The 26,690-nt window shown below is 51.0% G+C and overlaps 1 protein-coding gene across 4 annotated transcripts in view; it reads right to left on the reverse strand.

Annotated features, from left to right (window-relative positions):
* Positions 1 to 26,452, reverse strand: part of ACSL6 (acyl-CoA synthetase long chain family member 6) — a 60,593-nt gene extending 34,141 nt beyond the window's left edge. For 3 of the 4 annotated variants that reach the window (XM_074883306.1, XM_074883305.1, XM_074883302.1), the window contains exon 1: positions 14,849 to 14,971. In XM_074883306.1, the coding sequence (XP_074739407.1) occupies positions 14,849 to 14,939 (91 nt within the window). In that variant the 5' untranslated portion in view covers positions 14,940 to 14,971. Of the gene's footprint in view, positions 1 to 14,848; positions 14,972 to 26,346 lie in introns of those variants that run through there. The other variant, XM_074883304.1, reaches the window with a different exon arrangement.
* Between the last annotated feature and the right edge of the window lie 238 nt (positions 26,453 to 26,690).

Genomic DNA, 26,690 nt, shown 5'->3' on the forward strand with positions numbered 1-26,690 from the left:
GAGTTCCTTATGATTTACATCAGGGTAGATTATAAGTGTTTCAAGCCAAGGAAAGTTTCAGTTCATCGCTTAAATGTCTTCCTGGAAGAAACAACAAGGGACTGCGGAGCGGGGATAAGGGTGTGCCGGGGTATCAGGCTGAGCGCATGCCACCGCAGGGCCCCCACCCTGCACCCCCGCCAGACACAACGCCTTAGGGTGCTCCACGGGGGAGATGGGTGGCCCTCAGAAGGGAGAAATGCCAGGGCATTCCCCGACGGGCAGCCCCGCAGGGCGCAATCCTGGCACAAGAGGAGAAACGCTGGAGCCTCGGCTCCTCAGACGCAGTGGGGCTGCTGGGGACCCCCCCAGCCCCCACGCCTGCACTGCTCTGACAGCACCAGGTCTAGAAGCAAAAAACCCCTTTTCGCTTTTTCTGTAAAGAGGGCTGTGCACAGAGGAGACAAGTTTTATGACACAGGATGGTAACGCTCTGCCCTCTCCAACTCATTCCCTTTCCACCCACCAGCACGGCTTTGCGGGGAGCGCAGGGAGGGCCGCTCTCGGCGTACGTACGGTCTCTGGCTTGTGCTGGACTCACGGAGTAAGAGCTACTGGCTGGGAAAGCAGAGGGCAAGCAGCTGATCGGGCATCTGTCCAACCACAGCCACTACAGGTTGCCTTACTTCTCTCTTTTGCATATACAGAAACGGCCACTGGAAAGAGGAGCCGGCACCCGGCTCGCTGCTCCTGGGCCGCGAGGAGAGGGTGTCCTCAGGGGACTTGTGTCTGGGTGTTGAGGACACAAGAAGCATTTTAAATAACTCGTGTTTACAGTCACAGCCCAGTATCAACTCCCTGCCAGGGAGTCTCCGCTAACGGCCAGCCCTGCAAGGGACAAGCCAAGCAGATGCTGCAGAGGAGGGGATCCAAACAGTTAAGGTTTCCTCTTAAGCCCCGCAGCTCTACTTATGACTTTACCAGCAGTCAAGATCTTAAAGACAAAGCTTTTCTGTCGCAGGACCCCCTTTCCTCTTGTCCTCTGGCCTCGCTCCAGCTTGCAGAGCTACCCAGTGATTAACCAGGGGTGGGGGGGGCTTCGCTGCCGTCGGGGGGCCTGGACTTCCCACACAAAGGCACCACTGACGCTAACACTAACCAGCTTTTTTCCTCCTGGGAACAGTGTCTGGGTTATGCCGAAGGTCAGGACTACCCTCTCGCAGCCTTTTCCCATGTTTGTGCCAAGCGAGCTCTGGAGACGGGCGCAGGCCAGGCTGCAAACAGCGGGGCACCCCTCGCACAAGGCTCCGGAGGAGGTTTTTAAGTTTGGACGAGCAAAAAACCAAGCGAACAATTAACCTCACCCCTTGTCAGGCTAGAATATGGTGGGGGGCAGCAGGGAGCGGTGGCAGTGACACAGAGCCCACGTTTGGGGCCATCTCCCTCCTGTGGCCTCTAGCCCAGCATCCCGCAGCCACCCCAAGAGCTCCCAACCACAACCAGCCCCTCCAAGAACCGTTGCAATGATCACAGCAAATGAAACAGCACCCAGATGATGTGGCTGGGCAATACCCACCCACGGGGTAATTTTCTCTTGAGCATCTTCCCAGAAATCTCCACATCCGATAAAATATTGACGACGTGGCTGCAATGATGTTTGGATGAGCTGAGATGGAGTGCTGATTTCTCCCCTCACTTTTACTAGCCAACTACAAAAAGTGGGAGAGCTCAGTGAGGGAACTATGCATGTACTGATAAAATAGCTATTTGTGCAAAAGCATTTCAACAAGTCCCACTTAAAACCGTCTGCTCCCAGAAACACAGCCTCTCCCACCAAAGGTAGCCGCCCAGTTTGCCATGGCTGCTGGTTTCTTGAGAGTGAATTCTTGAGAATAACTCCCTCGACATCAGCCTGTGAGCGGGGTTTTGTATCCGCCTGTGTAGCCAAGCAGAAAGCTGGGAAGATGCTCGTGGCAGCACTGCCGTGGGGGGATGCTTGGCCGCAGCCACGTGCTCCTGCCCTGCTCGGCTGCGGGTATCACCCGGGGAGCACCAGGGCCAGGCCCTTCTCTACATCTGTCTGGGTACGGGGCATCCGTGGAGTCCGTAGCATCGTCAAAAGGATTGTGAGAGTCAAGGTTGCAATTAAAAAAAAAAAAAAGTATTGTGAAGATCCTATACAATACAGGGATAAAAGTACTTCTGTTATAATATGGGTAACAAAGAAAGCGTGATCACACCTTTACTGATTCTACATCCCTCTGACATGTACCAGGTTTGGCTTACATCAGTACCCAGATTTTGAAGAATTTGCTCTAGAGACACCGAAAGTGCGCTTTTCATCTGTCGGAAGACACAACGCTTTAATACAGAATTAAGAATCACTTATAATTGCTGGGAGGTATTTGGCTTGAGGAAAGCGACAGGCATGGTTCTCCGTGGGTGTGCAGAGAACATACTTCCCTGACCGGGGTGGTGGCAGGGACTCTGTGGACCGTCGAGTGCCACGAGCAGGGTGCTGTTGCCAGCATCTGCCTCTGCAGCGAGGTAAAAGGTCCTGCAGCAGCCAAAGTTACACAAGACCTACAGGGAAACCGCTTAAATTGCACTTCATTCCATCCGCTCCCAGGGGAAAAATCAGAACATTCATCTCAATCAAATGCTCACTTACACTTGTACACTTGTGATTTCTGACCGCTCGTGCCACGTTCTGCTACCTTCTGCTAAATCCCAACTTGGGCTGTTGTTTCCCACCAACCTGAAGTTTTTGTCACACAGCAGATCATATCCCTGGAACAGGTGCCCGAATCCTTCATTCATAACCACATCAGCTGCATTAAATAAATAAGTATGACTGGAAGGTAGAAATTCACTTTTCCCTGCTCAAGGGAAGCTGTTGTCCCAGGGAGGTCAGCACATTTTCATGGAGAACTTAGAGAGTCCTGTGACTATGGAGTCTGCAAGGATTTTTAGATCCTTTATAATTAAATTAAAAATTAAAAAAAAGGTAAGTACTTCTTGTTAGTGACTCATTTTAAGTACGCTGCAGGGCATCTCAGAGGATGCCACAGTGATGGAAACGTCAGCAATGGGAAATAATATCAGAAAATACATTTGAAAGCAGAAATCCACTTCGTTTTCTGCCCAGCTGCAGGAAGTGTGCTGGGATCCCTGGGAGAGTCAAGTAGAGGTGCCAGCGTGGTAAGGAGAAGGTTCACAAACTCACCTTGCTTATGGTCTCCTACTTTCACTTAGTTATCAAAGTTTGATGAAGATTAAACACATCCATTGAGAACACGATCCCATTCTCAAGAGTGAATTTACCCAGACAAGGGAAGTTCCCAGCGCCTCTGAATCCTCTTATTCCACCTGGAACCCCAGTCACTGACCCCCGTTTCTGATCACGTTTGATTTTTTCACTCCAAAGCTCATCTGGCTTTTGCAACAGTTAATCTTGATTTTTGCATCCCAAAGTGATTCATGATGAGCCCGTACTTGATCTGATCTGCTCGGGGCAGCAAACCTGCCTTGGGAAGGTGGCCAGGAAAGGGGCCCAGGTGTGTTTGGGAGGAGCAGCACGGTTCAGACAGAAGAAACGCCCCAGCACCCTCCCAGCCCAGGGGAGACTGCTTCTCCCTCGCCTGCAGAAACAGGGCTCAGGGCTGCCTGGGTCAGAACCTGCTCTGACGAGTCGAGCTGAGCAGGTGAGCACCTCGCAGTCACACGCTCTGTGAATATATTTCTCATGTGATCAGGAAAATAAATAATAATAATTAAAAAAAAAAAAAATCCAGCACGGTTGGGCTGGGTTTCCCCATCAGCAAGGCAGCGTCACACCCCCAGGCGCACTGTGAGCAGCCGCCGCTGTCCCCTCAGTCTCTGGAGCAGCAGCGGGATGCTCTCCGCACCCCTTCTCCAGCGGTTTTACCCCATTTCTGTGCCCTGCGGCGAACCCACTGCCCTGCCACGGTCTGTGCTCCCCGTGAGCAAGCGGCCCTGGGTGCAAGCGAGCAAGCGCAGCGCTGCGCCCATGCACGTGGCACACGGAAACGGCTGACATTTCCATTTATTCCAAACGCTGGATTTCTAAAGTATTCCCGTGCCAGAGGAAAGAGAAACAAATACGGAAGGAGGAACAGAAGAAAGCGGTTTTGAGAAAGGGAGAAGTGCTGGTTACTTGTTCGGAGGGAACAGCCACGGGCTGCCCGAGTTGGCCGGCACGCCTGAACCCTCCCACGCCCGGGGTTTTGGGGTGAACAGGGCTTCTGCAGCCAGGCGGTGGGGAGCCAGCAGCAACACTGCCCTTTGAATCACCGACAAGCCTTTGTTAACAGGCAATCACCACAGGGACAATGCTAATTTATTTATTTTTTTACTTACAAATGCCCCTATTGTGCGATTCGGTTTTGATCTTTCCCCGCTGGAAGTGATTCTGTAACTCCAGTGCAGTCAACGGAGTTTTAGTGACATAACCCAGTGTGGGAACAACCTCAAACTACTAGGGAGTGCATAATGCAATTAAAATTTTACCCGTCTTGTGCAGCCATGCAGTCACATCCTTCCTATCGTTACATCAGCGCTCGGGCACCGGCTCGGGAAGGAGAACTCCTTTTGAGAGGCCTTTATCTTCCTGCCCACCACGCAGGCACAGCAGGGGAGGGAAGAGGCGGGTGATTCTTTCTATGTTGGAAACTGGGCAAAGTGGCTAATTACTATCCCTATATTCAAGCGCAAAGAAAAGGCTATTTACAGTTGACTTTATAGCACTAAACCAACATCAAATAAGCAGCTTTTCAGTCTGTCTGAGAGAATTAACTATTTGCAGTGGGGAACTACGAACTGCAGCCTGCAGACCCTGGCTTCTCTCCGTGCGAGCTGCAGCAAGAATATCATCCCCGTCAGCCAACACTCACCGCAGATCTGTGTCCTTGGCTACGGCACCGGCTGCTCATTCATTTCACTGAGGAAACGGAATTTACAGGATCTAAAACATCTCAATCCGGAGAGGCAGATTTAGAGGGATTTCACTCAAGTGAAACAGTATAAGCTTTCTGAACTCTTAAAGCTGTGTTTTCGCACATTCATCTCCGCAAACCCCAGGCTTTGAGATTTGTAGTTGCTTTCCTGAAATGGGGTCAGTGACGAAAGATCTGCACAAGGAAGCAAAGTTTGGGCCATTCTCCCTTACCTTCCCCTGCAGAAGGAAAACACGCTCGCAGTACTCTGCACGCGAGGTTCAGATGACTTTGAGATGGATTCAAATCATCTTGTGACCATGTCACTATGTGAGAGTCTCCATTTACAGCATCAGAATTCACAGGGACACATAAAACTGGCAGGTATTAGTCAGACTGCATCACTGGAACCCATTCACTAATTTCAATGAAAGCTACAGCAATGATTAACGTGTTTCTGAAAACATGTGCCCAGAGACTGCTGTAACTGTGCAGGCAGAGGGCATTTGGGAATTGTGTGTGTTGCTTGCAGAGTACAATTCTTTTCTTTTTTCCTTTTTCCAAGCTTCATGCAAGCACACAGCAGGACAGCAATCCTGGGAGGAGCTGCTGTCATTAAATGCAGCTCAGGTACCACGGACCTTCTCTAACTTGGCCAGGGCAGCAGTTCTTGGGAAACCACAGGCTATGAATTCCTAATCACTGCTGTAATTAAAACCAGAGACGATGCCAAGCCAGCCTCTGCCATGCACCTCCGCAAGTTTTGCTTGTATGGGCACAGAAGAGGAGCTGGATGAACCTTCAGTTCCCAGCCTGAGGCCCGTCTGGGTTGCGGCTGGGCTCAGCCGAGGACACTGGCCGTCCCGCAGCAGACTGGTCTCACGCTTTTGTGGACAGAGATACAAAAGATTTTATGAGAACAAGTGATCTAATGAGATCTCCAACCACAAAAATTGAAGTCCAACCTTTGTTGTCCTTCAGCCACAAATGCAATAACCAGTTTATTCAGAACAGGCATATTTTTTCTCATTTGTGTTAATTACAGAGAAGAAAATTTAGGAAGCTCGGGGCACCCTTCTATTTTCAGCTAGTTTGAGATTAGGTCAATTTTATTCTCTGTTTTAATAGATGTACACTATAGTGTTTACGGAAATGGTAACGCCACACTTCATAGCAGGCACAAAGCCAGCTGAACAGTGTTATCCACAGAGAGGAAATGCCATTATATAAGTATTGATCATTATAGATAGCTGCTGAAAACCTTATAGAAGAGTCGCACTGCCTTGAAACAGGAAGCCAGACAACCTGAGAGCCTTACAAACTGCTTGAGAAAGAGTAAAGGGCATGATAAACATACAGGGAAAATATGAGCACCAACAGTATCTGAAACTATGACAGAACCAGTGTGCAGAAATCCAGTAAACAACCCCGAAACGAAGCACAGGACAAATGATACTTGGCTCACATACTCCTATCCGCTTCCTGTCCTACATGTGTAATTGTGGTATAAACATGTCACTACATCAGTGACCCGAAATACATCATTCCTCGGCCCACATCCCTCCGTGAGCAGCTCGGGCACCGGCCACCCTGCAGCCCTGACCCACTTCACACACACTTACGTCTGTCTACAGGGACCCTCTGTACTCCAAAAGGATTAATCAGCTGTAACTACCTAGGATTCAGCAATTATTGGGATTATCAGCCAAACTGAAGTTAATACTATTTAAAACTTTCTTAAACTTTACCTGCTTTCACTCCTCTAAAGGGACATGTTTCACTACAGCCCTTTTCGCCATTTAATGCCTCTCACCTTCAGTCAGACCACACTGAAGCAAGCTCCCATGGCTCCTGCGTGATGTACCCCTGCTTTGATCTTTGGGACAGTGCATTTTCATCGAAACTGTGTTTTCTGTTAAAAAAAATGCCCACACCCACCAAAACCAGACCAGAATAAACTCTTGCAGATGCTTAATTTTACCCGCTGTGAGTGAAATAACTGACTCCCAAGTGCAACAGTATATAGACCACAATTACTGTGTTTTTCTTAGATTACACAATTCTTTGCAGGGTCATATCATAATTTTATATTTAATTACGTCCTCACTGACTATGGCTCCACTATAACTCTGAGTCATAACTGAGAAGAAAAAAAAAAAAAAAAGAACCAGTTTAGAGATTAAATTGCCTTTTTTTGGATTATTATGCCAGGACTCAGCCTATTAGATGTGAGGGGTGATGGGTGCAGAACATGGATTTGCTCTTGGACATCTATTTGCACAGAGAGCCAAGGAGGGAGGAGAGGCCCACAACACCTGCGAGGCTGCGGCATCTCTCCAGGGAGCAAAGACTGGAGAAATACCCAGGGAGCAAGAAACACAATAAAAGCAGGTTATAATTTTTATATTTTATTTTTACTAATGAAAAACGTCCTTCTCCCCTTTCTTTGGGAATCAGACCCATCCAATCTGTTAAACTGGCTTTTTGCCAACAAGACTATTAAAGAACGAGGTTTCAATGGTACATAAGCCTCTTTAGATCAAATTGCTTTTGTGTTGGTGGAGCTGTCTGGGGGCTCAGTGCCCCCCAAACTGGGTGTCTGGGGCGCAGGAAGCAGACATGGGGCTGTGGCAGGGCCATCGGGGACCATCCCTGTGCCACTGCCTCGCCACTCACGCCCCCAGTGCCGTCCCTCCCCGCTCAGCGAGGCAGAGCTATCTGCCATGGAAAAAGGCTTTGCAGCCGGGTCAAGCCTCTTTGACCTGCGGGAGAGGAATAAGGCAAACAAACTTCACAGCGAGGAAGCCGACGATGTTTTCACATGACCTCTGGTCACTGCGCGGGGCAGGGAGAGGACAGGGATGAATGAATGGGACCGGTTCAGCATGTGGTTGGGGCTGTGGTATAAGCTTGGCTCGGTGATGTAAGCTGGATTTTTTTTTTTTTCTTTTTTTTTACGAGATGCAAGCAGGTTCACTCTGGGTGCAGAAAAATTGTCTCAGAGATAAGGCTGCCAAAGGATTGGGTACTATTATATAGATACATACAATCATATATCTGCAGATGTGGATGTATATGCTTGTGTGTGTGTGCATATATATAAAAAATATATATACACATTAAAAAATTAAATCTATATATACATTAAATGAAATATCACAGAATCATCCAGGTTAGAAAAGACCTCGAAGATCATCTAGTCCAACCATGAACCTCACACTGACCGTTCTCAATTCCACCAGATCCCTCAGCGCTGGGTCAACCCGACTCTTCAACCCCTCCAGGGATGGGGACTCCCCCCCTGCCCTGGGCAGCCCATTCCAACGCCCAACAACCCCTTCTGCAAAGAAATACTTCCTAAGAGCCAGTCTGACTCTGCCCTGGTGCAGCTTGAGGGACTTGTTCCTTGGTTCGAGAGACTCATCCCCCCTCTCTGCACCCTCCTTTCAGGGAGTTGTAGAGGGCGATGAGGTCTCCCCTCAGCCTCCTCTTCTCCAGACTAAACCCCCACAGTTCCCTCAGCTGCTCCTCATAAGACATGTGCTCCAGATATATAGATACATATATTTAAAAAATGAAATTTCCCCCTGCTCTGGGTGACTGATGATTAACACTTGTGCCGCTAGCATTACTGCAGAGACATCTCACGCTCCTGAAAAAAACTCCTTCTCACCAAGGATCCAGTGTGTGAACAGCACGGGCTCCTCAGCATGACCACGGCATCAGAGCCCTGCGCTGCCCCACCAGCCTCCTCCAGCCTCCTCATCACCCCAAGGCCAAAGGCTGGACGCAGACAAAAGGTGGCAATCTCCAAGCAACCCCGAGGAGCAGCACTGGCCTCCAGCTCCCAGCACTGCCGAGAAATGCATTTGCCAGACCAAGATCTTTGCAAGCATCCACTAAAAAGGGAAAAATGCTAACAAGGAGCTCAATGTCCTCAAAGTCCAATTTTACAGAAAGAGCACAGTAATCGCACATAAATAGAGGTATTTAAAGTATCCAAAACATCTACAGCATACCAGTCCCCTGCCAAGAGAAATTATTCAATAAATAATTCAGTGGCTGTGAGGAGATCTTACTTTACACGTGTAATGTTTCAGAGAGCAAAAATCCACCCCCCAGCTGGCTGGAAACACCATGTGCTCAGAGCCACGGCGTCAGCTCATCCTCATCCCCCTGCGTCGGGTCCACCTATTCAGCCGCTGACGCCAAACCCCCCCATGGAAAGCTCCATCCTCCAGTCCCACACCTCCTCGCCACACTCGGGCACAGCTCACAGATGTGAGCCAACCTAAAAATACCTTCGCACCCCCGAGCGGATCGGCACAGCCGTACTCTGAAGCCACCGTGACTCACGCGTACAGGAAAGACGAGACTGGGATCCTGGTCCAAATCTGCCACTCATCTGGATAACGAAGCATGAGGAAGCCCATGCAAGTATTTTAAGTTTCCTACCAGAAAGGAAAAAAAACTCAACAGCGCAGAGTTCTGTTGTCTCTGAAGTCTATCAATTGCCTAAGGCACGGTGATGAAAAAGCTCCTCTAACTGCCGAAATGTCCTTAAAATGTTACCCAGCGCTAGCATGTGATGAACCAGAGTCACAAGGTTTCACTGACCAGGCTAAAAGCTGCAGCCTGTGTTTGCAGAGGATGAAATTCAGATGGCAAAATCCATCTGGGATATTTTTGCACCCGCTTGTCCTCCTCATCGCATCCCTCCCGTGCCAGCGTGGCTGCTGTGTGTTTGCCCAAGCTAAAACATAACCCAGCCAGAAGAAAAAGCAAACCCACCGAGCTGTGTGGTTTCCTGGCTCTTTGGTCTTCTGCCTGCAGCTCTATCGGGCCCGCTCACACTGCTGGGCCAAAACCAGCGCAGGGGCTGCAGTTTCATCTGGGGAAACCACAGCCTGATGATCCTCCCCGACCTGCTTCCTCGGCTCGCAGGCAGCGTGGCCCACGGGAGCAACCCATGGAGGTGACTAAAGCAGGAGAGAATTTACCCCTCAGCCTTATAGCAAAGTTTACAGGCGCCAGTGAATCCTGTGCAGGTTTTCTGGGGCTCAGGGTTCAGCACCGTGCCCTGCCGGCATCGCGTCCTCAGAACGGGGCTGGTATCTGTCCCTGCGCTGCACCACGGTGCTGCTCTTGCCAGGGCTGGGGTTCAGTTCTGGCAGCTGCTCACAGAGCGTCTGCAAAGCTCCCCCCTTCCCAGAGGTACCCACCATCGTTTGTAAATCTCAGTTCTTGTGAAGAAGGAGTCTGGTTGGTTTGGGGGTATTTTTTGTGATTTTTGTGTGTGACATTGATGGTTGATTGTCCCATATACTATATGGTTCTTGAATACCGTGTGACAGGCAGCGAACAAACAGCTTAAATAATTGCATAAAAATAGTTATCTGGGGCAGAGTACAAAGAGAAGCGCTGAATGGAGAGGGAGAAGACAGCTGCACCCACCACAGCCGGTTTTGCAGAGCGGAAAGACAACGGTGCTCTGCTTCACGGCTTGTTGCCAGGCAAAGTTTTGACATTTGCCTTCAAATATTGATTGGATTTAAACAAACCTTGGTACTGTGGGGCCTGTGGTCCAGCTAAGAACCCCAGTAACCTGAAGTTTGCAGCAGTGCCAGTGCTGGTCAGTGCAGAGGCGTGGGGCCCACCAGCTGGACGTGGTGGGGAAGGAAAGGGGAGTCCAACCACAGCCCCCAGTGGGCTGGGGAAGTTCAGCTCCAGACCTTGCTAATTCCCATTTTGCTGTTCTTTCTTTTTTCTCCCCTTTTCTTTCTTTTATGAAAAGCACACCTTTCATTGCTCGGAGGAGGTTGCTATTTAATAGCCCTCGACTGCACCAGCACCCCCAGCCCCAACCCCCAAACTACCCAGCACCCTTGGGGATCGCTTTTTGTACCCCTGCAGACTACACACTGCCCTTCAATGCACCCAGGCAGGATAGAACCCTCTCTGCAGCTCGCTGCCAGGCTCAATTTCAGTCTCCCCACCTAAACACTCCAGAGCCAGTCCCTCTGCAGCCATCTCGGTCTGCAAAGCCCCTAGCCCAGGGCTGGGTGGAGGAAAGGAGATTTGGGGTGAAATTTTCCACTCTTGCATGCCCAGGCAGGGAAGAAGCAGGTAGACAAGCAGGCATTGCCCTGGCTGTTGGGGGCTGGCTCTGCTCTGTCCCCATGGCAGGTCGCTGCCAGGCAGAGACAGGCACGCAGGCAGGTCCCACACCTGCCCTTGGCCATGTCAGTACATGTGAGACCAGTTGCAGTGACACGAGGGGGGGTTGAAGGGACACCAGAAGGCAGGATGGGGTGACCCAAACCCTCACCACTGCTGGACACGACCATGGAGCTCCCCACCACCAGCCAGTGCCCTCCTCTGCCTTATGCCCAGCCTGGGGCACGTGGCTGTTGGCCAGAGCAGGCACTGAGCTGGCACAAAACTAACTGTCCCACAAAAGTATCAGAAAAAATGGTTAGCTGCCAACCAAATCCCCACCTGGGGTGATCATAGGGCATCATAAGCACTGGTGCCATGATGGAGCCAGAAACGTGGTGCAGGGGGTCAGCAGCATGGCCCAGGGCAGATTCATTTAATGCTGGAACTGCAGCGTGTGGCCACGGGGACTGGACTGGCCACGGGGACTGGCCATGGCTGGTGGGAGCAGGGCAGCTCCCCGGCCCACGGCGCATCCACCTCCCGCCCTACCAGGAGCCCACCACAGCCGAGCCCACACAGGTTGTGATGCCCCACTACAGCCCAGGCCATGGCTGGATGGCGTAGAGTGTCCTGCCAGTGCGAGGAGCCATCCTGCCTGCCTGCTGCCTGCCTCCTGCCTGCCCCCGGAGTCATTCCCAGCCCCACTCTGCCTTTCCACAAATAATTGCCCAGTGGCCCAGGGAATGACGCAGGGGGACTGATCCATGCAAACCTTTTTGGGTTTGTTGCTGTTGTTTCTTTTGGCAGCAGCACCAGAATAAAGTGGTTTCTGAATAACACTCCGAGCATCCTGCACAGCCATTGCTTTACATTCAGGCGAGGATGGCAGCCCTGGGAATGCATCGTCTAAAGCGGCGTAGAAACCTAAACAAGTTTATAGGAGAAGACTTTCCATAACACTGAAGAGACACCACAATGGCACGCTCAGAGCTCAGCCTGCAGGGGACAGGAATGAACAGGAAGATTTTGTACACCACTTCCCAGCCATGTGTCATTTCACTGACAACTCAGACCAGACTGAATCTCTTACTTGGTCAAATTTCAGTTTTGTGTTGCCTTCTGTAGTATCAACAGTTATGTAGAAAGTGTTTGCAGCAGGGCTAAGTGGGCCAAACTGCAGCTGGCATTGCCTCCAGCCATGAAGATCCTGGAAGTCAAGCCCGGTGCTGTCTGCAGGATGCTGACTGTGCAGCGTCACACCGCAGATTTTCATCTGCGCTGCAGAATACATAGACTGAGGCTGAGACCTGCTAGCTTGTACAGTCTAACAGCTAAGCTCTGTCTTTATTATAAGGAGCAATTCTCTTTAAGCCAATATTACAGCTTGAAGAGCTCCCAAACTTGCTGACCTGCCACCGAGGTAAAAGCAAAGCCATATGAATGATGAACAGACCAAAAGGCCCTCTGCCAGTTGTGTGTCAAACGTGTGCCCATGGGGACAGCGTTCGGACTGTCACGCTGGAATTGGAAACTAGAAAATTACATCAAAAATGGGAGCTTAAAAAAAGTAACAGTCGTGTCATGATCTAACTGTAATAAATACAGTTGTATCCCTCACTTACTATAAGCTGTCTATAATTAGACCAGGTTAATTACCAACCAAGTGCCCTGCAAGTTGTAGTGCTTTTGTGAAGGACCCTGTCTGTGGGAAGGACCGAGGGGACCCCAAAGGTGTAAGCAGACCCGGAGAGAGCAGGGTTTTATCCAGACCCTGGGCACATAGAACGTGACTGTCAGAACCAGGCCCAGGCTTCACCCCAAAGCAAACTAACAGCCCAAGGAGGCTTTGAAAGTTGCTCAAGGCTTATTTGGCAACCTCGCAGTGCAATGAGGAGCAAGAAAAATCAGGGTTAAAAGGCAGGTCATGTGCCAAAAAACCTGAAGGAAAGAAACTCCTTCCTCCCGCTGCAGGTGGACGGACGGGCAGCGGGGACAGCTCACACCATGCCCTCTGCCTGCCCAGGCCCCATGCCAGCAGCCTACGGTCAGCACCGAAACACGGCGCCCACAAACAGCCAGAGCTCCCCAAAATAATCTCTGTGTATTTTCTGTGTGTGAGAGTATCACCGTGCTTTTAAAGGAACATAACTTTGAGTCTCTCTTGCACGTGAAGCCAGTAAAAACAAACTGACTGCTGCAGAAATGGTCACCATGTCTGGGACCGTTCTCACTGCGCTGGAAAACAGAAATAACCACGTTTGGTTGGTGCAGAAGATTTGCCAAGGAGGCCCGACAGCTGCACGCAGCCACCTCGGCAGCTGAACCCCGCGGCCGTGCTGTACACTTCCACGAACACGCGGGGACCCTCCAAGAGCCTCACCAAAACCCCTGAAATCATCCTCTTCACACCCCCAAGCCACCCCATCCCCATCACAGAATCAGAATCACAGAATCATCATCCAGGTTGGAAAAGCCCTTGAAGCTCCTCCAGTCCAACCATGAACCTCACCCTGACAGTTCCCAACTCCACCAGATCCCTCAGCGCTGGGTCAACCCGACCCTTCAACCCCTCCAGGGATGGGGACTCCCCCCCTGCCCTGGGCAGCCCATTCCAATGCCCAACAACCCCTTCTGCAAAGAAATATTTCCTAAGAGCCAGTCTGACCCTGCCCTGGCGCAGCTTGAGGCCATTCCCTCTTGTCCTGTCACTTGTTACTTCTGGGACGCGCACACACTAACACAACACCACAAGGAAGATTCCCCCAGTCGACGCCCTGAGCGAGCACCTCACACCGGGGTACACCCCACCCGTCTCTGCACCCCAGCAGTCTCTTCCCACACGGATGGAGCAGGCAGGTGGTTCCGTGCTCAAAGGAGGGGTGAATCCGCAGCGTTCGGTCAGGAACCACATCCCGCGGCATGTTTAACGCCTGTAACCAGCCACCGCTGCGGAGCTTTGGCAAAGGCGCCAAATGTCAGTCACCAGCATTGGGAGATCCCACAAAAGCCCATCACAAAGAGCCCACCTTAAAGTCTGGGTGGTTAAAATTCGATATACAGAGCGCCCGGGCTGTCAGCAACAATGACACGAGTTTGCCGGTCTCTGCTGTCAGAAATAGCCCCGACACGTGGGGTCGGGAGTTTGGGGGAACGAAGCCCAAAGCGGCAGAGCCCTCCCGGGGCAGCCCCAGAGACCATCCTCCACCTCTGCACCCAAGTGACCTTGACCCCAGCGCACGCCGAGCCGCCGCCACCCGTGAGGGACCGGGGGGTCCCCACGCCGCAGCCCCCACGGTCCCTGAGCTGGGGCTCCCCAGCCCACGCGGGACCGGCCGCCTGCAGCGCTGGGGTCTCCAGCCAGAGCCAGCCTAGAGTTCCCCCCCCCCCCGCCCCAAGGCTGTTAGAAACATCAGAAACAACAGGAAACTGCGAAAGCCACAAACTTTCTGACGCTGGGGTCTGATCCCCGGCCCGCCCGCCACGCCGCCGGGCTCTCCCCGCACTGCACCCCCCAGAAACGCAGCCGAGACCCCTTTTTCCCGCAGCAGCAGCGCCCGTGGGGTCCCTCTCTACACACAGGATCTTCCCCCCCCCCCTCTTTTTTTTTTTTTTTTTTTTCCGGTTTTGTCTTGCTCAGCATCCCGGAGCCCAACTACGGCAGAGCCTGCGGCACCCCGGGGCTGGGGCGATGCCCTCCGGGGTCTCACCCGGGCTCCTCACCGACGTTTCAAGAATAAAAATAACCTTGGACTTACCAGCCGCGGGGGCAGGCGCTCGCCCTCCTCTCCCCCAGCCCCCCCCAGTCAGCTCATGGCCGGGGCTGGGGCCGCCGGAGCCGGCGCTCATGGACTTGGGGAAGAACTGCTGACTCCGGGACGTCCCACCCCCTTCCCATCTGCAAACTGCTGAAAGAAGTTAAGCTTGGCTAATATCAGCTTAGGCTGGATTAGCGCAGCAGCAGCCGTGCCCCAGTGTAACCCTTGAGGCACTGGAGGCTCCAGTTCCCGGCGGTGGGAGCCTTGTTCCAGCTTCTCGCAGATGGGCAAAACTCACCCCTTCTGCTACTGAATATTGCATGATTTTGACACATCTATTTGTCACGCTGGAAGCTTTACGTTTCCTAACAGACTCGAGGCAAGGCTTTTGGATGCAAAACTGCAAAGCCTTCCTGCAAATGCGCGGTTTAAAATGAAAGACAGCATCGTTTATTTATTTCCCTTTGGGAAAAGTCATCACAAAATGAAGTTTCTGACACTGAGAAAATCTGCGTTGCCAGTCCTAGTTTGCTAAATTAGAAACTTCATAGCTGGAGTAGAATAAATGTAAATCACCTGAATCAATAAAACAGCAAGAGAATAACTATTGCCAATATCATCCTTACATTGTTACATATATTAAAAGCAAAGAAAAAACCTGGCATTGACCCCAAACCGGTTTTTGCTAATTCACACTGATAAGAACTAAACAAAAACTTTGCAATTCATTTGTGGTGGCAAAATTAGCAGTATTTAAGATCCGAGAGGTCTGGCTAAGATGTTTCCCCTAACTAAAAGAACATTCCTTTCCCCTGGAAGGTAGCAGTCTGTGATTGCTTCCACCTCCCCACTCCTGAGCTAAAACAGCCCCTCTGGGCCCCCCCAGCAGCCCCTCTCCATATTGCCGCCTTATTTACTGTTATTTTTTTGAAATTGTGGCAGTTAGCAAGGCACAGGAGGAGCCCATCCCTCCCAGAGATGGATCTCTGGCTTTGTTAACATTGAAATTACTGTTTTCCTCAGCTCTTTTTTTCCTGAAACTGTGTATAAACTGGATCTCCACAGTCAGTTGGCAGAGAAGAGATGCTGTCTGAACACTTTCTTGCTATTAGTGTAGTTAATAGAGCTTCTGTCTGACCTGTCCTGAAATGTTCTTGCGACATTGTAGACTTGGAGTGTATAACGGAGAATTCTCAAAGAACACAACACTCGTGAATGAAGAGGGACAGATATGTAATGAGATTTCAGGGAAGCTTGTCAAACATCACTCATTTGGCTCACGTGTGGGTATTCTGCAATCAAGCTTAATTCATAAAATTGCCAGGGTAGGGCAGGCAGTACTGGCCTAAATGGTCTGCAGGTGTAAATCAGCATCACAGTGCTGGCTTAATGGGACCTCAATAATATTCACCAGCTCAGATTCTTGTTCCTTTGTTCCTGATGAGCCACAGCTTGATAGAAACTCTGTAGTCAGGAAAATTTTTCAGGTGCATGAGCAGCCCGGAGCTGGCTGGGTGCTTGGGTGCCTGTAGCCCACAGGTACAACACAGCTGGGTTCGTGATGGAGTGCTCCAAAGGGGATGTGGGAATACTGATTTTAAATAAATATTGGATTAAAAACAAGTTACTGTGCTGCATTTATTTATCGGAGCTCTTTCAAGCTCCTGTTGGTAACAAATACTCCTGCCCACCCCCACGGAGCTCACAGTGGGCAACATACTCAGGATAGGTGGGGGCCTTCAGTTAAACAAGCATTTCAGGACAGCTCCGGACCCTTCCACCTCCCGGGTAAATACCCTGAGCAGTTATTCCCTTTCTCTTGTCTTGCTTTTGCTGCACATACATACAGCACAAGGACTCGCTGGCTGGACAGCCGTAGGAGAAATATGAGAGAGAACAAAGGGAGGAAACTGGATTTAGGCTTCCTATCTTCAGGGGAGATGGATGTAAGCCCACTCTTAAGTAATACACAGAATAAAAGCTTCCCCAATGCCTCAGCACTTTCTGCCAGGTGGTTTGCAGAGCAGAGTAATCAGGAGAGTGTTTTATGGGAAGACAACCTCCTTTTTTGGACCCGCAGCCGAGGGGAAGCATGCAGTTCGCCATAAACAGGGTTTTGCTCTGAGAGCCCTTGGCACTGGAACTCGGAGGACAGTTCAAGTATGTGTAAGATCCTCCTGCAGATGTATTAGCTGCGCTCTGCAGAGCGTGAGGCTGTGGGCTGAGCCCCGAGGCGCTGAGCACCCAGCACCCAGCCAAGGTAAGAGGAGCCACAAAGTCCTTTGTGCTCCAAACCAGGACTCAGGTGGCTTCTGCAGAAAGCTGCCCCAAACTGACCCTCACCTCAGTGTGTCAGGGATGTTTATACTCTACAAGTACAAAGGAAATAAGACTTCACCTTGTGTGCTGCTTACTGCTCAGTCTAAAGCCCAGTGAGATCCAACTACCAGTAAAATCAATGGAAAGACTTCAAAGGACTTTGATGGGATTTGGCTGAGACCCCACCTGTCCAGGAAAAAAAAAATTGTATCAGTAAGTCACAGTGCTTTTAATGCTCACAGTCAAACACAAGGTGCATGAAGAGTTCTGTAAGAGAGAGTAACACTGAATTTCTCTGTGCTTTTATGCTTTATCAAAATTAATGCGAAACACAGATTAAGGTTGAATATTAAACAGAGTGATGCTTATAGCCAGGGGGGTGTAGAGCCACCAGAGCAGCTAACCGAGGCTGTACCACCAGGAAACCACACTGGGCTCAGAGCCGGCCCGTGAGCTCCCGGGCTTCATCGCTGCACGGCCCGGAGTCCCACACAGCACTTCAAAATAATGAGGATACCTCAGGAAAAATTCCTGCTTCGTCTTTCAGGAGGTTCCCATAAGCCAGGGCAATAGCTTCAGTTACTGAACAGAAATCTGCCAACAGCATCTCTACGTTCCTTACGGCCCATCCATGGAAAATCCTGCTGTGACTAGAAATAAAAAGCAGCCACTAACTAAAATAATGTAAGTCATGTAAAAGATGGGGGAACTTTACTCCCTTGTGTTTCTTTTTAGTAGTCTCTTTTTCCTTTCTATATCTTTTGGTCAGATATTATGCTTGTATTGATTATACCGCATATATTTTTGACCACTTAAAAAGAGCAGCAGGAAGGAAGCATACGGAGGATTAATTCAATAATTAGGAACACTAATATGAGGCTACCAGGCAAGTGTTTCTGCCTCCTCTCCCTCTAGCCCTCAATTTCCTTGCACCGCAGGGATGCCAATGGATGGCAAAGGAAAAAAATAAACCCAGGATGACAATTTTTATTGCTTATGCATCTCTTCCCAGCTGTCATCCTCCAGTTCACAGGCTCCCAGAAGCACCGTCTCCATTTTGCAGCTGAGCGGGGCTGGTGCGGCACAGAGCGAGGTGCAGGGGCCGTATCCTGCCCCGGTCCAAGGGCCCGGCACCCACCAGCCCCAGACCCCAACCACAGCCCACACCCAGCTCCAGTACCCCCTGCAGCGAGGGCCTAGCACGGCACTGGAAAATGGGGGAGAAAGGGGGGTTTGGCATCATCTCGTGGAAGGTTTTTGAGAAATCTGTGGTTGGGCTGCGACTTGAGTTATCCTTAAATATTCCAAGTGAAATACTTCACTAAAACTTTCTTTTCTTCTGACGGTAATAACCAGGGGTTACATTGTTTGAATGTTTTTATACACTTGGTTTATGTTTCAGGATCTTTGCTGTTGCTTTAGGGTTTTTATTTTGTTAACTAAAGCAGCAGTTAGGTTATTTGTATTTTTGTTTCTAGTCAGTACCACTTTCTGATGTCACACCCTGCAGCACCCTGTACGCTTCTGTGCCTGACACTGCTGTAACTTGCTTTTGCTCTCCTGTTTCCACAGATATTTTCAAGTCCCCGGGAAGACATTTCTGTCCATGCTGAATGTTGCAAACTCCTCAAGTCTGTCTATGGCTGCACATAAGTGCATTTTCAGTTCAGAGGTACATGGCACCCTTCTGCTGTCTCCTTGCCATCAGACTTCTCCCCATCTCCAGCCCCTTCCCCTTCCCTGCAGCAAGTGCAGCCTTTAAACCCCCTTTTCTGGATATTTTAGGACGTGTCTCTAAGACACTAGAGCAAGGTTTCAAAGAGTTAAGGTGGGGGGAGGCCTTCAGACAGCCCATTCTTCAGTCTCAGTGACCCAGAGCTTTTGCCTTTTCAGATGTATTTAACCAAATAAAGCGAATAGAGGATATGCAAATGCTTTTTCCGAAAGGAAACACAGCCCTGAATTGTTGTTGGCAGGTCAGAGCATCACACCACCCTCAGCAGCCTCTCAGCTGCGGGGATTTGCCTGGCCGGGAGGAGGCTGCTCTCAGCCGGCACAAAAAAAAAGCCCTTTTTCAGGCAAAAGAAAACCAGAGCTCGGGCATTCCGCGGGGTTAGAGGGAGGAGGTCACCGGGGATTGCTCCCCTGGCACCCCCAAAACCTTTCGCAGGCAGGCTGCTCACAAGCTGCCCTCAGCTGGGCTGCTCGAAGGAGTCGTCTGAACAATTTGCAAAAGAAAAATTAATTCTGAATTAGGTCAGCAGGAGTTATGGAGAGTGGTTCTACCTGAAACTGAACTGGACTGGACATACAACGTAAAATACAATTAACATTTCAAGAGGGGTTCTAACATATTTGTCTTTTCTCTCCACCATTGGAAACAATCTTGAAACAAGCTCTAAATAATGTTCTTTCCACTTTTAATACCCAAATACTGTTCCCTGCAGAGATCTGCAGAAAAGACATTTAAATATCTGCATCATTCACATCGTTTGCAATTTCAGTGCAAGTTTGGCTTAGATCACTTCCAATTCATTTAAATCAACAGCAGAATGGTTTACTCTTTTTCTAGATACTTTTCCAAAGGGGGGAAAAAAAAAAGTAAATTAAATCAGTTTAGCAATCTCAGTGCTGGTTCCTGTGCCGACCAGCTCATACTTGCCCTTGGACAAAAAAAAAGGAATCCCAGTTTAGCAAACCGGCGGTCTGTGGCTCTCAGCTGGTGCCATCTAGCAGCAGCCAGGACACCCCGGCCAGCCCAGCAAAGTCTGCAACGCTCCTTGAACTGATTTTAGGGGTTTGGCAGCCCTGGGAAAGGAGCTGCTTGTTGCTCTGGAGCGCGGCTCTGACCCTCGCACGTCCTTCCCCGAGGAAGCTGCCCCTGAGCCTTCATCTCTCCCCAGGCACCATCACCAGCCCGGGGTCAGCGCAGCCCAGGGTCAGCGCAGCCCGGGGGCTGCTCTAGCTTGTGCACAGGGGCAACGCAGTGGCGATTTCTCGATGGCTGGTGGGAGAAGGAAAGGACATCTGAGTCCCTTTTGTTCTTGGCCATGAACAAACAGAATCAGAATCACAGAATCGTCATCCAGGTTGGAAAAGCCCTTGAAGATCCTCCAGTCCAACCATGAACCTCACACTGACCGTTCCCAACTCCACCAGATCCCTCAGCGCTGGCTCAACCCGACTCTTCAACCCCTCCAGGGATGGGGACTCCCCCCCTGCCCTGGGCAGCCCATTCCAACGCCCAACAACCCCTTCTGCAAAGAAATACTTCCTAAGAGCCAGTCTGACCCTGCCCTGGCGCAGCTTGAGGCCATTCCCTCTTGTCCTATCGCTTGTTCCTTGGTTCAGGAGACTCATCCCCCCTCTCTGCACCCTCCTTTCAGGGAGTTGTAGAGGGCCATGAGGTCTCCCCTCAGCCCCCTCTTCTCCAGACTAAACAATGCAGCAGCTTGGCTTGCCTGGCCCAGGAAGGAAGGGCTGTGCAGCTTTCCATCCACTGACAGATCAAGCAGCAGCCCAGAGGGAGCCGTGGTGCCCTCTGCACCCAGCTGTGCACTGCCTTCGCTCTCCACAGCAGCAGAAAAAACACCCTTTCCACAGGGAAAATCTGCCAGGCTGGGGAGGGGACCCAGCCCTGGGAGCAGGAGGGGGCAGAGAGCTGCCATGTGGGTGACTCCCTCCGAGAGGAGTGTCGGGAAGGAAACACGGCGGGAAACCAAATGGCTTGGCTGAGACATCATGCCGGCATCTAAACATGCAGGATCTAGAATAGTCATAAGCAAATCCAAGCTGAAACTTGGAAAATTTCAAAGCAAAAGTTCTAGAACAACTTTCCACGACAAAAGGGTGTTCCCAGCAGGGAGCGGGACGCTTCTGTGGAAGGGCCAGCCGAGGTGGCACCCTCCCACCCCAGGTCCCTGCTGCTTCTAGACCTGAAGATGCACCTCAAAAAGGAAGGCTGTGCGGTGACCGCCATCCGGCTGAGGCAACTGCCCTTCATCTGTGGTCGAACACAACCCCAAGGGCTGGGTGTTGGTGTGGAGCATCCAGGTGCCCATGCCGGGGTGTGGGACCGGTGCTCCCCTCCTTCCTACCATCACCAAAGCCCTCAGCAGCGAGAGTGAAGGCTGGCTGGGAGCTTGGCCACTAGACATTGGGTTTATACAGGTAACCACCTTGGCCACAAGCAACAGCGGAGAAAAGGCCCTTCTCTGGGGCTGTTATTTTTCTGAATATTTTTCTGACCGCTCGTGCAGCGTTCCCGTCAGACAGGAACCGCTGGTCCCTGGGCCAAGTGACATGGTTGACTTCAGTGGGCAAAGCCACGTAAAAATCTCCAGGTAGTTCTGGAGCCCATTGACCTCACCGTGGCCAACCCATCCGACACTGATTTTGCAGTAGTGAGGTGGAAACTGTTGCTGTAGTTTACATGTGGTGTTTCTGAGATTGTATCTACACCACAGCAGCCACACTGTTGAGCAAATGGAAATGTGAGCTGCAGTCTTGCCACACCATAGCACACAAATCTAAATATAAAGACTTTCCCTCCCTTAATTGGGGTTTTCCTAACGAGATGGTGATTTCCACTGAATGATACTTTTTTTTTTTGACAAGTGACACTTTCTTCCCATGGCAAAAAAGAAGATGACTTGGACACGGTGGTTGGATTTATCTTCTTTCCACATTTTTGGGAGTGGTATACCACACAGCACGGAAGGCAGACCAGCACCTTGTGTGGCTAACAGGGGAACTTCTGGGACGGCAAGTGAAATATTTGGGTTTTGTGGGAGAATCACTGCAGGGTTTTGCCAAAGCCTGCTGTGAATTCAGCCCATGCCAAGCAGGGGCTGCATTTTTAGCCACACTTTTCCATAGCATCTGCTACACATTGTACCTACACCACTGCTCGTAAAAGCCCCAGCAGTGAGTAGAGAGCGGCCAATGTGTGGCTGCAGCAGGGGGCGTGGGGACCAGCTCTGGGGCCCTGCGGGCTGAACTACCCTTGAGGCTTTGAAACTCTTTCCTGACTAAAAATCCCTGCTCATCTCGCTGTCTTACCCTTTCTCACCACCAGCCACCAAGTTTTCCATATCGCAGTCTCCAGTGGAATGGGAAAATATTTCTAATTTTAGCTCTATACAGAGCATAAGGAAGAAGCAGAATCAGGCAAAGCCTCCCTCAGCCTCGCCCGCCTCCCCACCAGCCACGGGTCACCTTGAAGGCTCCGTGACAATGTTTACGGTGCAAGGAGGGTTTGACACAGTAAATGAATTGTCATCAGTAAGCACTGCTAGCACATGACAGTGATCAATCCAAGCCCAGCAAAACATTTACCGGTAGCACGCCGTACGGTATCAATGCTAAGTTTCTCGGAGTCTCCAAAAAAGGATTTGCAAAGGCTCTGAATCAGCACGTCTGGGAAAAAAAGCCCCTGGAGAGCCAGGTGTGGCTTACAGCAAACTACAGGGATGTGCAGGAAGGAGCACGAGGGCTTCCGCTGGGGTTCCGTAGATTTTACAGATATATTTCAAGCATATTTAGCCATATTTTAAAGCCACATGCTCTCCATTCCACAGCGTTTGACTGGTTTCCAGGGTAAGAAGGTATCTGGGTGCACGAGCGCTGTAAGCCCTCCTGTTCAGAGGGAGAGGAGGAGAGAGGCCAAAGCAGTTTGGACCTTCTCCAGAGGGGACAAGGCCGGAGAGCTGCAGGAAGGGACCCTGTGGGTGGCCCTCCTCAGAGCTGCCCGTGCCCCTGGGACCTGCAGCCCCACGGGGATGGAGCAAGGACAGATGGGCCCTCCCCCCCCCCGCCAAGGACCTGCAGGGCTTTGGCTTTGTGCAGTAGCACAGGAGACATAAATAGCAGTGATGGAAAAAACTCATTACGTGTATTGATCCATCACCAGAGAACACATGCAGAGCACTTAGAAGAACATCTATTAATACAATTTTTTATTTTTTTCCTGTTCATTTCTGATCAGAGAGCGAGCGATTAAGTGGAATGTTTTGTTTGGGTCTGTATGAAGAAATAATCTAGCAAAGCCAAGAAAAAAGCCACAGGAAAAGAGCCGCCCTGGATGCCTGTGCATCCGCCAAGAGGTAAATGCCTGTGTCATGTTACCCACCATCGCTTCTTCAGCCTCGCCCAGACTTGCCTCCAGTCTGCTACAAGTTACTCAGGTGCTGGTTGCAACCATGCAGTGATGAAGGAGGAAGATGCTGGTATTTCTCTCCAATTGCTCTCAGAAATGTCCTAACGAGGGAAGGTTTCAACCCTGTGGTGCTCTGCAGGGTTTGGTGACGTCAAAACAATGGCAATTATACTCCTACTGATGTAATGTTGTATTTCTTTGTTCCTGGCTTGCTCCCAAGTCAGCTTTCCTATTTCTGTGGGTATTCAGTTAATTCAGTTTACCATCTGTCTTCAAAGCTTTCCTCCTCTTTTCATTACTTGAATATATTTGTAATACCCATAGTAGCATGGAGACAAGAATCAAAAAAAATGTCTAGATTAGTCCAGAGCAGAAAAATTGCTATCTGCTGTCCTGCCCTGCAATCAAGCAGGGAAATCCAAATCATTTACTCTTTCCTTTTGATGGTATCTAGCAACTGTTCAAATGGAGCAGTAATAGAGGGATGGAGAATAAAAGCAACTAAATATACCTCACCAAATAGCACAGGCTTTGCCTCTTGTGCAGCAGCCAGCGCTCCACGGGCTGGGCCGAGCAGCCTTGGGCATCTGCCCCGTTTCACACACAAAGCACAGCAGGAAACGTTTCTCATCCAGAGACCCAAATTTGAGGGCATCAGCAAGGACGCGCATCACCGCGCGAGCGCCGGGTCCTGAAGTGGCACTGTAGGACTCTACTGCACCACCAGATGAACCTCCTGCTTCCCTTGCAAACATGCACAGGGCGATATTTGGAGATGTGCTGGTGCCAGCAGGGAGAACAGGGCACCATGGAGGCAGAATTCCCTTCTTGGGCCTCCTCTTCCTCGCTGTAAGGCAGGACTGATGGGGCGGGCGGGCGGCTCAGGGTTGCAGCCACGTGAAACGAGGGGGGAGGAGGAGAGCAGAGGAGTCTCTGGGGTTTCTTACTTTTGCTCAAGTGGAGAGGAGCAAGGGGTAAACTGTACTGCTCCAAGCAAACCAGCCCGATGTGCAAATCCCCGGGGAGGGGGGGTGGGGGGGTGGTTGTTAGGGTTGTTTTATTTTACGATGCCAGTCTGTGCATCCGTCAGACCATCCAAGTCTGCATATCGGGAAATAATTAGCTTTGTCTTTCTCCAACTTCTACCATTATCTCACCAAGGTGAACATTATAGACCTGTTCTCAACTAGTCAAAACCCTTGTAATGACACCAGAAATTAGTTTAAAATAAACAAGAGTGCCGTGCTGGGGCATAGTGGCCAAGGAGTCCCTTGGTCAGCAAATCAGCCCAGCCACCCTGACCCCTTTGCCACGTGGAGCGGTGTCTGATGGGATGGGGCCACCAGAAAACTGAGACCATGCAGGAAAGGAGCAACCACAGGGTCAGGCAGGGCCTCGCCTCTCCGGCGGGATCCGTCTCCCACTCATGACCTGTGTTCATGTGCATCTCGGCCGCTGCGGAGCGTGGCCCTGCAAAGGGCAGTAACAGCACCTCTGTCTCCCAAGGGCACCTGTTCTGTAGATGAAAACACTGGACTAAGGTCACATCCACGCTCAAATAAAACGAGCGTGGCGTTACGGGAGGCCCTGAGTCAGAGCCACACCTGAACGGACACCCCCGTCGGGATCACCAGCCGCAGAGGGGAGATGTGTTTGGACGCAGCACAGCAAAAAAAACCAAGAGGGGACGCCCAGGGATCAACAGCACAGGGTGGACATGGAGAATCACAGAATCATCATCCAGGTTGGAAAAGACCTTGAAGATCATCTAGGAGGCCCGACAGCAGGAGCTCACACAGAAGACCCGTTCCCGGTGGCCCCAGTTCTCCTCCTGTTGTCATAAACAAGCCTGGTACATCCAGTAACGTAGCTCCGAGCAGTCCCCAGGGCCTCAGGCCCAGAATACTGTAACAAACACTTGCCTGCAGCCTCCCAGCCAAGTCTTGCTTTCTGATTCACCCCTGTGATTCCCTCTGGGCCATACTGGCACTGCCTGAGTTTTGCTACAGTTCAAAAGCAGCTGATTCAAGCTGCTGATATAAGCAGCTGTAAACCCACTGACTTTAATGGAGCCACCAGGATATTTTCAGAGACAAAATTCAGGCCAGTCATATTAGGTTCCAATTTTTTTTTTCCAGTGTGAAACATCGCTTTTAGTAATCAAAAATAGCACATAGGTATGAACATAAATAATCACATTTTCCATTTTTGGCGCTCCCCTCCCTGAATATTTCCCTTAACGATGCAAAGATGCTGTCTTTTAAAATAATTTTCCCCTTTGTACTTCTTCCCCTTGGAAGTCTGCCTGCCTGGAGGAAAGCTGTTTGATAGATAAAGGGGGAAGCAGCGCAGACACTGAACATTCCCTTTCCTCAGGAAAGACACTTCACACAGATTCAAAGGACTCGATTTGGAATCAGCTCAGCAGATCATCTCAAGCTGAATGTTTAAACCCCTTCCCAAGAACCTCCTATTGCAGACCTGCGATAATTCCCTGGTCCAGACACACTTTGAACCGTTACCGCCTGCCCACGGAACAATGGGACTCGCACACCCTCACCCCCATCCAAGCGCGCTGCCCTATTTCACAGACCCGCTACGAATCAAGTGCCCTTCCAAATCTGCCCGAGATGGACCGACTAAATAAACCGGCAAGATGATTTGAGAGAAATTATGTAAGGCGTTTTCCGCCGAGCTTGCTGAGCGCCCTGCAGTAACACCCCATTGTGCCGGCTCCTCAGCCGCACGCCTGCAGCAGAATTAAATATTTCCATCTGTGCTCTGGGATGCGCGCTCCCCCCTGCCTTTTCTCCTCCAAACCTCCGAAATACCCTTTCTCCAGAGCTGGGGGGGGGGGTGGGTGGGGGTGAGGGGGGAGCCGGCGAGCGGCCCCAGGGCGGGGAGCAGCGCTCAGAGCCCGTTTCAAAGGGCGTTTTGCGGAAATTTGTGCGAGTCCCCCGCACGCCGCGGGAAGGGATACAAATCCCAACCGCAGAGGGGTTTTTGGGGGGGGAACACTCACCCAGCAGCAGCCAGCCGGAACCCGCGGAGCCCAGGAGCGGGGCGAGCATCCCTGCGGCCCGCTCCGCTCCGCCGCGCACTGCAGCGCGCTCCCTGCGCACCCAGGCGCGCTCCCTGCGCCCCGCCGGGCACCGCGCGCCCCCCCAGCGCAGGGCGGTATTTTTAGCAATCCTCCTCCTCCTCTCCCCATCCTGCCGAGCCCTCCGGCTCCGTCTTAAAAGGGGCGATCGCCAGGCAAGCGGAGGAGAGCATCCCTTCCCCTCGGCACGGCCGGGAGGCGCGGGGGGAAAAGGGGGGAAACTTCGCTCCGGAATGGCTGGTGGTGTCACCTTTAGCCGGTGAAAT

Source organism: Strix uralensis, chromosome 14, assembly GCF_047716275.1.
Source record: "Strix uralensis isolate ZFMK-TIS-50842 chromosome 14, bStrUra1, whole genome shotgun sequence".
NCBI lineage: Eukaryota > Metazoa > Chordata > Aves > Strigiformes > Strigidae > Strix > Strix uralensis.